This window comes from Lipophrys pholis (genome assembly GCF_963383615.2).
Source record: "Lipophrys pholis genome assembly, chromosome: 7".
NCBI classification, from domain to species: Eukaryota; Metazoa; Chordata; class Actinopteri; order Blenniiformes; family Blenniidae; genus Lipophrys; species Lipophrys pholis.
The window spans coordinates 24920752-24934575 of record NC_137638.1 but is presented as its reverse complement, the minus strand read 5'-3'; the positions used below and the strand labels follow the sequence as shown (position 1 = coordinate 24934575).

The window sequence follows — 13824 nt, the reverse complement described above, 5'->3', positions numbered from 1 at the left end:
CAGGTGTGTGCACAAAGACTTAAGATTTGATCAGCGGCAGGTTTGTAAAAAGACAGGTAAAGTAGATTATTCATGAACACATGGCTTGGAAATCAAGGGGTAAATTAAGTGTGCATGGAAAAGAGGAAAAAAAAAAAAAAAAAGACTTCAGCTGCATTCCAGAGATTATATGAGTATGCCGCCATCCGTTAAAGGAACAATGGGTTATTGATCAGGTTACTTGGATGTGAAAATGGTAATTGTCTTCAAAGTGACAAAATTAGAATTAATGAAAGTTTGATTAAAGTACTGCATTCTGTTTTCCGCTCCAGAGGAGAAGCTCTCAATGTGCCCAAATAGATTCTTCCAGTGACGCTTGTTTGCAATTCTGCTCTGCCCGTGTGCACATTTACATGATGACTTATGTTTACTTTCATGCACATGTAAAATGATGCACTCATGCATGTACCATGTTGTAACAGCTGTGTGCCTCTCGTTCCAGGATGTGCGCTGGTGCTGCGATGCAATGCTGCCACCTAAAGACCGATTTGGAATCAATCAACATTTCATATGCAACCATACAAGAGCAACCAGGTTTCTCTTTTAAGCATTTTACTCTAGTTTACAATTCCAGCCGTCATTATTCGCTCATTTATTTCTGTGGTGTGAGCTGAGTTAGATTTTGTTGTATTGTTATGTTTCTTTTCACCTATTTTAGGGATGAGTTGTTATTTGTTTGAGCTATTGCTAATTTGAACTTTTAACACTACGTCTTGTGTTTCCTCTTTATAAAACGAAGATAGTATTTCCCCCGGGGTGAGAGAGGGAAGCAATACTCTAACATGAGGACTTGCGGTTCCCCCAACTTCACAACCACAAAGTCTTTTGTAACCCTGTGGAAGTCGGGAAAGATGAACGACTGAGATGATCTGTTTAACTCTGAAACCATGTTGACCATCTGCAAGTCAGCTGATTGTCTTGGCCCTCACATGAAGCTTTTTCAAGAAACCTAGAGAATTGTGGGAGGAGAGAAGGAGCCCGTTGTTTGTCTCAGTTAACAGTTTCACATGTCTTCAACATCACTTTTCACTTCAGTCCATCTTGTTTTTCCATTTAGTCGTTATATGAAAAATCTCTTTCTCACTTACAGCTGTGAGAAACAATGAACTTGGATTTCCTACCAATCAAAATTTTTTCAATATGTGGTCCTGTATCAGGGATTTGATAAGCCAATTCAGGTCCTTTGTTCCAAGAGATATGATTGAACTTTTTTGACCTCATCATTAAAATTTACAAATTTCATTTTCCTCACCTACAAAGTACACTGGGTTACTGACTTGATTAGATCCATTTTTCAAGACACTATTGAGAATAAGCCATATTTCTTTTATGTTATTTCTCTTATCATAGAATACTTTGTTAAAATATTCAATCCTACTCTTAGTTATGATGTTAATTCATTCAAATTTATATTTGTTTTCTGTCTCTTAATGAAATGTCTTTATCAGGAGTGTCAAACATAAGGGACGAAGGCTAAAACCGGCCATATTGTCTGGGTGATTTTGTGAAAACATACATGCATAATGGTACAAAATAAGTGTTTTGACGCTTCACTTTATTTTGCACCAGAAGGTTTTATTATTTTATTAAAATTGGCTTTATGTTGAGATGTTAGTCATTTTCAGTAAAAATTGTTTGGTTTATTGAACATATAGATATTGTCATCACATATACTTGGCACCACAACAAAGAAAAACTGTAACTTTAAATTTAAAGGTGATAATGGCTCTGTTTTACTGGTCTGGACCACTCAAAATGAAAATGGGCTGAAAGTGGCTGCTGATCTAAGATGTGTTTGACGGCCCTGGTTTATAGTGTATTTTTCTTTTTGCAGGCATTTTGAGGTCATTTTCAGATCCCAAAGCACTTTGGTATGTCACATTTTCCTTTTGAACTACTGTGGAATTGTGCTTCTCATAAAAACATTTAAATATATTGAATCAATACTTTTCAGTTTGGAAATAAAATGCTTGAAAACATTCACCCCCCCCCCCCCCCCCCCCCCCCCACACCTTTTTTTTTTTTTTAAAATGCACCACAATTTTCAAAGTTTCCACATCCAGAAAGATATTTTGTGATATTACTTGCAATATGACAGCTTTTTAGGATAATTGCTGACTTTTGGAATAAATACAAATAAACTGTCAAATAATTGGCAGTAAAAACAGACATTGCAAACCGTAAAAATTATCAAAGGTGTAAATAAAATTGAAAAAAAAAAACCCTGTTAAATTGTTTTTAAAATTGACAGACATAGCTCTTCATCTTACTGGACTGGTTGTCTCTGGGAACTTCTTCAGTCCCTTGCAGGTGAATGTAACAGCAGGATTGGCTGATAAGTTGTCCACAGCAAGACATTGACTCCACTTGATGAGTGAGGCAGTGTTACAGCAGCAGCATATGTTGTGTTAAGATGCACTATCATTTACATAAGAATGCATTTAAATGCTGACACACACAGACACACACACACACACACGTTAAAAATGACATCTTGTGAGGGATCCCCCTTCAGCGGTTCTCTAAGGAAGCCATCTGCCACCAGAGTCAGTCGCGGCAGGGGTTTGTTTGCTAAACGGGACAAAGGCGACTGTTGGCACCCAGATGTTGCAGACTAAATAGAGTTTTTGTCAAATAAAGAATCTGAAAGTGGCTGTCTTAGATTAATGTGCCATATGGACAAAGCAAAGAACAAGTTTTTTTTTCTTCTTTTTTTTTAGAAATGAGTTTGTGGTAAATATTCTTGTAATAATAACAAGCTTAACGTGTCCAATGCTAATCAGTGACATGAACTCTGGATTAACTTCATTGGAAAGAAACCCCAGTAATAAATACATGGCAAAGTGTAGCTTATGATCCGGCAAATTTGACATTTGAAGCTTAAAATTCACTGACGAAACAAATTTTGATTAACAAACTTGCCAAGTGATTTGCTTGAGTACCAGCAGTTAACCCAGTTTGTCTGCCATATGTGCACTGTTTTCTTTTGGGATGTTTGTCAGAAGAAAAAGCATTAAAGACATTTTTTTTACACATTTTTGTGCTGCTCTGCAGAGTAAACCTCTATAATTATCACAGCTTTCTCAGCAGATTTCATTCTGAAGCTGACAATCTACCTTAGGTCTAATATTTTAGCACCATCTGTAAGATCCTTCAAAGAAAATCCTACACATCAACACAGAAATTTGAATAAAAACTTTTTCTCAAAGAAATGATTTCATATGAGAATTCCTAAGCCAAAATGTGCCTGTGCTTAGTACTGCTTTCTGATGTTGACTTGTTCTTCCTTATGACCGTGGTTACTTCCACTTCCATCTTCCTCCCACAGGCCAAACACAAACAGCAATTTATCACTTTTGGGATTGTTGCAAAACCGGATGTGCAAGATGTTAATACGGCTTGGACATAAATAAGATGCTTTAAACAAAAGAGGTGGTTATAGTGTAGTTTATGTTTATCATTAAACAAAATGCAACGGGAATGAACAGATGATACGCTCATCTTTGGTGTGACACCATTTCAAAATGGGCCGCACCCTCTCGCCTCACAGCCAGAAGGTCACGGGTTCAAATACCGGCCGGGGCCTTTCTGTGTGGAGTTTGCATGTTCTCCCTGTGTGTGCAGGGGTTTCCTCCAGGTACTCTGGTTTCCTCCCACAGTCCAAAATTGGTGGATAATTGGTGACCATAAATTGCCCCTCGATTAGGGGCAATTATTTATATATATATATATATATATATATATATATATATATATATATATATATATATATATATATATATATATATATATATATATATATATATATATATATATATATATATATATATATATATATATTATTTATTATTTTTTTATTTTTTTATTTTTTTATTTTTTTATTTTTTGACCTGCATTTACTGGCAGTCATATTCATAATCTGCCATTCTTATTAGATAATTATTTTTTATATAGTAATATAGTTTTAAAAAATATATGTAGTTTATAGTTTATATAGAAAGAAAATCTATATAATTAATAATGAAGAAGTTGTGTGTCTATTACCAGGGAATAGAGCTTTTCAAATAATGTTCGGTAACGTGTAATTTCAATAAAATAGAATAAATTGTTGAGGTTATTAATAAAGTGTGTGTAGACTACTTACCTATTCATTCGTAATCTTTCAATGTTTATTCGTGTGTTTCCCCTGCAACGAGCTCTTTCCCTGTCGTTTACGTATCGTAACAACTCAATCAAAAAAAGGGGGGAAAAGAAAAAGAAAAAACGGAAAAAAGAAAAAAATCCGCTAAAATATCTGTTAAACATTCTTTTCCCGGAGTGAAATTTTCAGACGAGCTCAGGAACACAGCTGTGCGTAAAGAGGAACTTTGTTGTTCCTCGGGAAGTGGGAAGGAAAACAGCGACGCACACGTCGGGGCAGCGGAAATGTCCCGTATGGAAAAAATGAAAAAGAAGTAAAACAGGCGTGCGTGCGTGAATGGTGTTTTTTTTTACTCCGACACTCTCAGAACACGTGTCTGTGCTGAAGAGATAACACGACCCTTCGACTCGTTTTTTCCACACCAGTTTTCAGCATTACAGATCGGATGACCGTAATTTCTACTCCGATCGAGTAACGCGATTTGGGTGAGTTTTAATCTGAGAATTATTATGACTTTATGTCCACTTGGATTCCAGGTGGTGCAAAAACACTGCAGGATCGGGTAACGTTAAATAAACTGTACTGGCTGAGCGAACCAGAAACACTCTAATCTATTTGACCGCAGGAATATTGCACGATGGTCAGGGTGGGACTGGGACTACTGTACACGACTGTGAGATAATCTGGCTGTTGCAGGAGTATATTGGGTCAAAACGGAGTTGGAACAATGCCGTTCTGGCATTATTAGGGTCAGGTCAATACTACTATGTGTATTAGACTGTATTTCCACCAATAAGTTAAGAAACGTGTGTTTATGACACTGAGGTGTTCATTGAATACAGCACTGATCCATCTCTGTGCTTTAAAGTTCTGACCTGAGCCAAAACACACATGTAGAGATGGTTCTTCAAAAGGAAAAAAAGCTTGACAAATAGTACTTATTGAGTTTAAGGTACAGTGTTGTAGAGTATTTGGGTGACGGGATCCAGTTTAGTTGATGCAGACACCTCTGAGAGGTGCTAGAGGTGTCCCAACGTGATTGGTAGACGTCCCCAGACGCCTCGACAATAACAGACTTTAGTTCCTCTTCATAAGATGAAGATGGCAGAGTTCTGCTCAGACCTGCTGCCTTGCTCCCAGCCGGCTGGATTGTTTGTTTGTCCTGCAGTTATCAACCTTTCTGAGTGGGACTCCTCGTCTGTGGCTGTTGTCTCACTGAACTCTCGGAACACAATTTGATTATTTGTCTTCCAAAGATGTCAGAAAATTATACATTCCCTCATAAATAGGCCTGTTCAAACTGCCTGCTTTATTTTAACACATCAGTGTTTGTTTGGACATAAGAAATGAATACTCACATGTGAAGACTGATGATTTAAAAATATGTGAAAAATACAAATATAAGGTTCCACATACTGTTTTGTTTTAGGATTTGTTTTTTGTTGTTTTTTAGATCTGAGGATTTTCTTTAGTACTTTATGTTTAGTGGGTGGCAGTTGGGAGTATCAGTTAATTGCTTTGGCTGTTGTATTTCTCCAAATAGTGAACATATTTTAAACACTTGTTCAACAGAGAGTGTCACAGGATGTATAGAATAGAATATAAATACTTTATGCATGCCTGGGGCAAATTCTTGAATCGTTCAACTTGGGAAAAACAACTTCTTTTATTTATTTTATTTTTTTCAAATTAAATGATCTTTTCCTTTCTGTGTAGGATCTGAGGAACAATGCCTTTCCTCCACGGGTTTCGAAGGATCATTTATGAGTACCAGCCGCTTGTAGATGCCATTATGTGTGTGTTTGGACTGGATGAAGGAGACGAGAATCACCAGAGAAGGTAAAGCGCAAAGACGTGCTTATATATATATCGGTCACTGTGTATGTTTGAAGGAACAGCTTCACTTTTGTCACTGCAAGATAGATTATATACATTTTATCCAAAAAGATATTTGCCATGCAATTCCATACATAAGCTCTTGGCCAACTAAGAGCATCGCACACATGTGATATTCAGTTCTTCTTTAAAGGTTGATCCAGACTCAGCAGTTTGACTTGTGACTTGGTGCTCGGCAGTAGATGGACATCTCCCACTTTCAGTAGCAGAGTGGGAGATGTGGGCAGAAACCTGAATGAATGATTTCAGATAGGAGCGACCACGGTGGGGGACACTTTGGCATCACATGTGCATGAGTGTAAAAAGAGATCGCAACACAGATTGTAGATTAAATTGTTTATTGTTTTATTGTATGTGAAGACAAAAGCAACACTGCAGAGCCTCTTCGGATCAGAACTTGTCTCAGGCGGAGCAGTCTTATTGTGAGATTGGTGTATTGAAGTGTCACCGGTACGCCGGACGCCGTATCAGACTGTGGCGGTAAAGACGGAACTGAGAAGTGAAGCAAATATTCTGTTTCTGCCCGTCGGTCTACACCCCTACCCTCATCTACAGTCATGACTGAAACAATGAGATCACAATACAAGCATCAACATTTTCCTCCGTCGGGTGGCGGGCTTCACTGTCCGTCCTAGAAAGACTCAATCCAGAGCCGATTCCTCTCCACATTGAGGCGAACCAGTTGAGGTAGTTTTGGATACCTCATGGTATCCCACTGAGATGTATCAGGTACATCCAACTGGGATGAAGCCCAGACGTCAACCTACAAGCGGCGAGAGAAATTCTATCTTCCAGTTTGTCTTGAAGGAGCTTGGTGGTGGCCTAGCATGACCGTTGACCTCCATCAGCTCCGTCGACCACCCCAATGTGGCTGCACACCACTTCCTAGAAATGGGATGGTTGAAAACAGAAAAAGGAAGTTACCCAAGGGGATAAATAAAGTATGATTGCATGGCCCCATGATGAGGTGAAGGAAGTTGTGGCCAGTGTGGCTCTGACCCCAAGTGGACAAAATGGGAAGTGTCATGCTTTCACTTTAAGTAAGAAAGTTGCCTCAATATTTCCTTTTAATTACTTAATGCAACCTCTGTCCTTTGATGAATAGTGTTTGTATTTTTGCCAACGGAAAACTGAATGTTGCTGTCGGGTGTGGCGTGTGGCGCTCATTCTGAGGCTCGCACGCTCTGGCCGGATTTGATGTGATTGCAGTGGCATGCTTCCTCTTTCTCCTCCTGCCAGAGAACCCGAGGAGGAATCCAGGATGTGCAGCACTCTGATCGGGCTCCTGGAGCGAGAGTCTCGGTCTGAAGTGTTTAAAGAAGGCATCAACTACGCCCTGTTTAAAATGGCCGAGCGGGGAAAGCTGGACGCCGTGGGGATCCTTCTGCACTACGGCGCCGACCTGAACTTTGAAGGTAAGAAGTCATTTTAAATATAGATTTTGTAAAGGTCATGACCCGAGCTTAACACCGGGGTCTTCTTGCTGTGAGTCGCTCACCACGGCACCAACATGGCAACACTAAGAGACTTAGAGACGCATTTCTGCTTCAGAAGAGATGCATAGCATTCAGAGTAAAACCTGTACTAAGTCAGTAATGAGTAGATTTGCCAGCTGCAGCGAATTATTTTCAAACACGGATGTAGTTTGGTTTTTTTTTTTATATGCAAAATGTGGATGGCAATTAGTTTTTCCCTTCATTCATCTCAATCCATCTTTACGTTTGATGGTGGATCCAAGCTTTATGCATTTCTATGTCTTTCCTCGACTCGTAGTGAACATCTAATGGCAGATAGCTCTTCCAGACCCGGTTGTTTTCCCCACTTTTACTCAAGTAAGTGATTATCGGTAATGAGCAGATACACTCCAGAGATTAAGCAACTCTTGTGAGTTGCAGTGGATTGCTGCAGTGATGAAACCTGCCAGGACTCAGCCAAACTCTGCTGTTGGTGACCTCTGCTGGTTTTACACTTGCTCTTCCTCGGGGACGCAATTAGAGGAGTCTGACTTTGGCTGTTTCAATTATCTTTTCACCAAATTGACAAGTGATTCTGTTAAACAACGTTAACAAAAAAATAAATCAAAATTTGTGTTTTTATGTTGACAAAATACAAACATGACATCTGTAATGTAACGGGAATCGCACTGCAGCAAGTGATTATAAATGGTTGTGATAACGTGTCCTCCAAGTGAACGTCTGTATTCCAGACTTTGATCATTGTGGGGGTTTTTTTATAAACAAAATGTGTCAGTGGCATCCATAAACACATGCAGTAGTTAATCAGTGTCAGAAATCCTTGTGCTGTGGTTGTTGTATTGATTGTCTGCTGCAGTGCTCTCCTTGTTTGTGCTCTCTGGATTCGCTTTAGTTCTTTGAACTTCCAGTAGAAAAGGTTCAATGTGTCTTTGTTAGTGAAAACAGCAGTCTCGTCTGCCTTTGGTTTCTCTAGTTTACAGAGGCTGACGGAGGGCGCCCACACTTTTTTAACTCCCAAGTAATTTTTATCAAAAGTTGGTCAACATGATCTACTTTTGTATTTCTACGTTCACTGCCCTTTTTTTTTTTTTTTTTGTTCCTCTTGTTCAACCACTCATGACGACAACTTAGCCCATCAGGTGGCAGCAACTCATTTTATTTAGGCATGAAGACAATGGTCAGTATCTGTATTTCTGTATTCCGTTCGCTAAAAACAGAAAAAAAAAACATTTGTTTGGTGTGAACAACATGAAAGCATAGATCCAACCTGCCATATATTAACCCTTCAGGGTGCTGCTGGTGGTGCGGTGATGTGTGGGACGGTTTCCTGGTAGACGTCGAGCCCGTGGCCTTCACACCTCAATTCAATGGATCGTCTTTGTGATTTGGTGGAACGGGACAAATTACATAGACTGTGTGATGCTATCGTCTCTATATAGAAGAAAATCATATATGAATCTGTGCCAACAAGAATGAAGACTGTTCTGAACGTGTGTGTGTGTGTGTGTGTGTGTGTGTGTGTGTGTGTGTGTGTGTGTGTGTGTGTGTGTGTGTGTGTGTGTGTGTGTGTGTGTGTGTGTGTGTGTGTGTGTGTGTGTGTGTGTGTGTGTGTGTGTGTGTGTGTGTGTGTGTGTGTGTGTGTGTGTGTGTGTGTGTGTGTGTGTGTGTGTGTGTGTGTGTGTGTGTGTGTGTGTGTGTGTGTGTGTGTGTGTGTGTGTGTGTGTGTGTGTGGGGAGACTGATCAGATGGCCAATTACCTCTTGATAGCCTGCATCCCGTCTATGAAGATGGTTACACTCGTTTCTTCTATTTTTAATGTCTGCCGTAACCAGCAGCAACCACTACCTTAGGATGTCAACAGTTACCATGGTAACCGGTGCACTAGAAACACCGGCTCTGTCGCACTTTACTGTGTTCACGTGGCGTCGCCCGTTCCAACATCGGATGGCCTGACAATCGTCGGCTGCGGTTCTCCCCCGGTCTGGCGAGTCCTCGTCCATCACAAAGACTCGCTTCCATTGAACTGCGTGTTTGTTTTCTATTTTCAAGCCCCGGTGTCGTACTACAATCCACTTCACATCGCAATTCTGAGGAACAGGCCAGACATAGTGGCGCTGCTGGTTAAACATGGAGCCGACATCGAAAAGAGAGACAGGGTCAGTCCTTCCTCAGTTTTTTTATTTCTTTGATTGAGTCCTCAGCGTCAGGATTATATTTATGCTGCGTGTTCCATTGCAGATCCACGAGAGCAGTCCCTTGGACCTCGCCAGTGAGGAGTCGGAGAGGCTGCCCTGCCTGCTCACCTTACTGGACCTGGGCGCTGATGTCAATTCAAGGGATAGACGTGGTAGATATTCACTGACCAGCCCCCCCTTAGGGGAAATAATGTTTGTATAAATTCCTCGATTTCAGATGTGAAGATGTTGTCGCTTTGTTCTCGTCTCACCAGGAAAAACACCTCTGCTCCACGCCCTGGCGAGCAGCGACGGAGTCACTGTGCACAACACGGACAACATCCGGCTTCTACTCGAGAGAGGTACGGTCTCCAAAATGTCCTTCGTCTTCATTTTCCCTTCTTGTTCGTACTCCTGGTGAATCCAGCTCTTCCTCAAACAGCATCACTACTGAAGTGTTGTGATCGTTAATGCAAAGGCTGCTGTGCTGCTGCCATCCAAACCCGAAGCAGCTGAGCCACGACAACACAATGTTCAGTGTGATTTTACACATTACAGGAGGCTTTCACTATAACATACAGTGACTAGAAAATGTCTCTGAACGAGTGCTGTCAATCCATTAAAAAAAATAAGAAATTCTTTTTGTATTTATTTGTGATTAATTGGATATTTTTAACTTCAAACTGAAGCTTGTCATCAATATGTATTTATGGAAAACCATGGAATTAATCTAGACTCAACACGCATATAATTATATTTAGTATTTCCTCCAGCTTTAGCAGTTTGGTGAGCTACCGGTCAGCCAGCATGGCAACCTGCTGCTCTGCTGCACAGAATTACTTATGTACTCGTTACATTTGGTTTTACTAAGTGTCCCAATGACTTTCGCTTTCTCCAACTGCCGTCAGGCAACGTTTTAAAGTGAAACTTTCCGTCGGATTTTCCGGTTTACATCATTAACCTGTATTCTGCTGCTGGGCAGCCGAGTGGCTTGTCACGGCTCCACCGGAGTTAAAAAAAAACAAAACTGGAAGTAAACAAAACTTCATTAACTTTTTTTAACAAGTTAAAAGTTTTAAATTAATCTCCACTATTAATGCTTTGATTTTGACAGCTTTATTGAACATCCATGGTGAACCGAGCCACTGGATTCTACATTACCTATCATAGCCCTGATAAATCAAACTGCCTCCACAACCAACACCAGTGGCTGATTTAAAGTCACTAGTCAAACTATCGTCCATATCTTGATCATGGGAGGATGAAGCAAGACGAACTTTGTCAAATTTAATTGAATAAACCGGTATTGTGGGATTCAATGATTTACCATTCATCATGAAAATGGAAATACTTACAAAAACTCTTTAACTTCAGCTGCTTTGATTCATTATAAAAAGCTGCCAACACAAACAAATACAGAATTGCTGGTGGCACATCACGCTCATTCTTGACCCAGGGTGTGAGAGGACACCGGTTTGAATCCCAGCATCCAGTGTGAAAACTATCTCCAGGGTAAATTGCAGCGTCTTGCTGTACATGGGAGCATCAATTGGGCTCGTTCACATCGTCTAAAATAAAGTTCAATAGTGCATTGATTATGAAGCAACGGACGGTCCTGAGCTCCCTCTAGTGGAAGAAAATCACATTAACAACTTGAAATTCATATTTGTTATAAGTATTACATTTATTTATTTTCATAGTTCTCGTCCTTCTGCTTTGTCTACATGAGGCTGAGGTTGACCAAAAAAAAAAAAATCTACAGATAATTCTCATATTAAGATCAAACAAGTCTCTTTTTTTTTTACTTTTCTGAGCTAATTGGCCTGACAGGTCAATGTTTTCTCATGTGGTAGACACTGAAAGGTGTGTTGTATACGGAGGATAACTTTGTGTAGGATTGAGTAAAATTGTTCTGAGTGACGCTTCTCCTCTGAAGGTGCCGACGTCAATGTTGCAAACGAAGATGGAGAAACGGTGGAGTCGTCGTTGGTGTTTCTGGTGAAAGAGGCTCTGCAGGCCAGCGAGGAGGACGCCGCTCAGATCGGTAACTTCTGCCTGAAAACCATTCAGCTTTTTCTGACTCACGGCGTTTACCCCAGCTGCTGCCTGAATGACTGCGAGCCCTCCCTGACACTCACCAGCCTGGAGCACTTTGACCTCCTCTTCCCTCTGGCCGTTCTTCTCATCCAGAGCGGAGCGTCTTTGGTTTGCTCCAACAACAACGAGCCCTGCTGGTCCGCTTACAGCATCATCATCCAGCGGCTTCAGACGGCCCTGCAGAACTGCTCTGGTCAAAGCCACGCCGCCGAGCTCCTGGAGCAGGCTGAAGATCTGATCAACTTGGTGAGGGTGAACGTCCCCGCGCTGCATCTCTCTCTCAGGCTGGAGCTCCCGCAGCCCGCCCAGGCCTCTCACCCGTACGCCCGGGCGGTGCTCGACCTGCAGAACCGTCTACTTGAGAGTGAAGCCAGCCCTCCAGCCTTGGCTTGCCTTTGCAGGGCATTCATTAGGAGACACCTGGAACCCTGGCCCCTGGACGAGCGAGTGAACGCACTGCCTTTACCAGACAGACTGAAGGAATATCTCCTTCCTGAGTACATGTACACCCTGAGGCCTGGCTGGGACCGCTTCAAGCCCCTACAGAACCAGCACTGATCCGATCAAATCCCGGCTCATTGTTGTGTTGATTATTATTTAGTTTGAATGATAGAAAATGTTTGTAGCAATTTCGTAAATCGTCTTACCATACTGACATTCAAACTGACTATTGAGGCCTTTGTGGAATTGTTATTGTATTTTGTTTGTGCCAGATTTCAAATGTGTGTATGTTTACTTTCTCATAGAAAATTGTGTGTGGACAACTTTGTTTAGATTGTAACCGTTTTTTGTTATTCTGATGTGAATAAATTATTGTGCTGCTCAGTGAACTGTGTCGTTGCTTGGAAGGAGCTGCAGTTTTTAGTGGGGGCCACCAGATGGCAGTGTTGCTCCTGCACTTTCAACGTGGCTCAGACGTGAGGGTCAAAGATTTAGTTATTCACAGTGCAGCCTATTAAAGTTGCTTTTAGCTCTGTAGGGTCCATCTATATTTTATCTCGTCAACATCATGCTGTTGTATTGTAGAATGTGTGTATCTTCTCAGCCGAACATGACGGAGGATTATTAAAACTGCGTTTTTCAACCGCAGTGTTGTAGTGAACTGCACTTCATACACAGCAGTTTACATTGTTTGCTATCCGTCAACATGTTTAGGCCCATACCTGTCATATAGTGGCAGTGCAGCACCTCCTGCGACTCTCACAGGATACAAGTAATTGGGGAAGAATCGGCGCTGTCTATTATTGCCTCACGGTTGTTCATACAGCACTGTGATCTGAGTCAATGCTGAAATATAACAGCAGGGATAAAATGCTAAAGCACAGCAGGGAGTGTGTGCCTCTAGATGTTTTGACATGTGGCTGCAGTGGCTGCTGGAGTAGAAAGTTTTCCCAAGCATCCCTAATGCTTATGTTTAAAAACTGATGAATTTCAGCATCCCCTCCCCAACCCATCCTGCTATTCCCAGCTTTAGAAACCGATAAACCGACCCTAAAAGCAGTGTGTTATGATGGTACGGGAACACCATCGGGTACATATGTGTTTGCGTCCATGTGTGTGCGTGTGTGTGACGAGAAAACTAAATAGGACATTGTGTTACACAACTAACCCCTTCCTGACATTGCTGAAGCTGGAGTGGCTCCAAGGCTTGCAGGCGCTCCATCTCCTCTTGGTTATCTAGGTCACAGCCTCTGAGGAGAAGAGGCTCGGCAGCAGCAGCAGCAGCCCTGCATGACACACGCTTCACTCTCCTGTCTGTCTCAATCTCCCTGCATACTCTTGACAAAACCTCAACACTCTGGCCCTGGTCGAATGAGTGAGAGGGAGGGAGGGAGATAGAGAGAGAGAGAGAGAGCGAGTGGGGGTTTGGGGGGGAAATAACATTAAAGATACAGAGACTGCATATGTGGGATGGTTGAGAGAGCGCTCATGGAGGACACATGGAAATGGCAACGTTGGATTACATTTATGCTATAACACTAGCAGCAGGGATATAATCCAC

General features: G+C 41.4%; 1 protein-coding gene across 1 annotated transcript; it reads left to right on the top strand.

Moving 5' to 3' along the window:
- The first annotated feature begins 4429 nt into the window (after positions 1–4429).
- Positions 4430–12650, top strand: asb6 (ankyrin repeat and SOCS box containing 6). The gene is made up of 7 exons (XM_080466845.1): positions 4430–4665; positions 5897–6019; positions 7316–7491; positions 9601–9707; positions 9790–9898; positions 10001–10087; positions 11662–12650. Exons 2-7 carry the CDS (start codon positions 5910–5912, stop codon positions 12378–12380), a joined length of 1308 nt encoding a protein of 435 aa, XP_080322971.1. The 5' UTR covers positions 4430–4665; positions 5897–5909; the 3' UTR covers positions 12381–12650.
- Positions 12651–13824: the final 1174 nt, after the last annotated feature.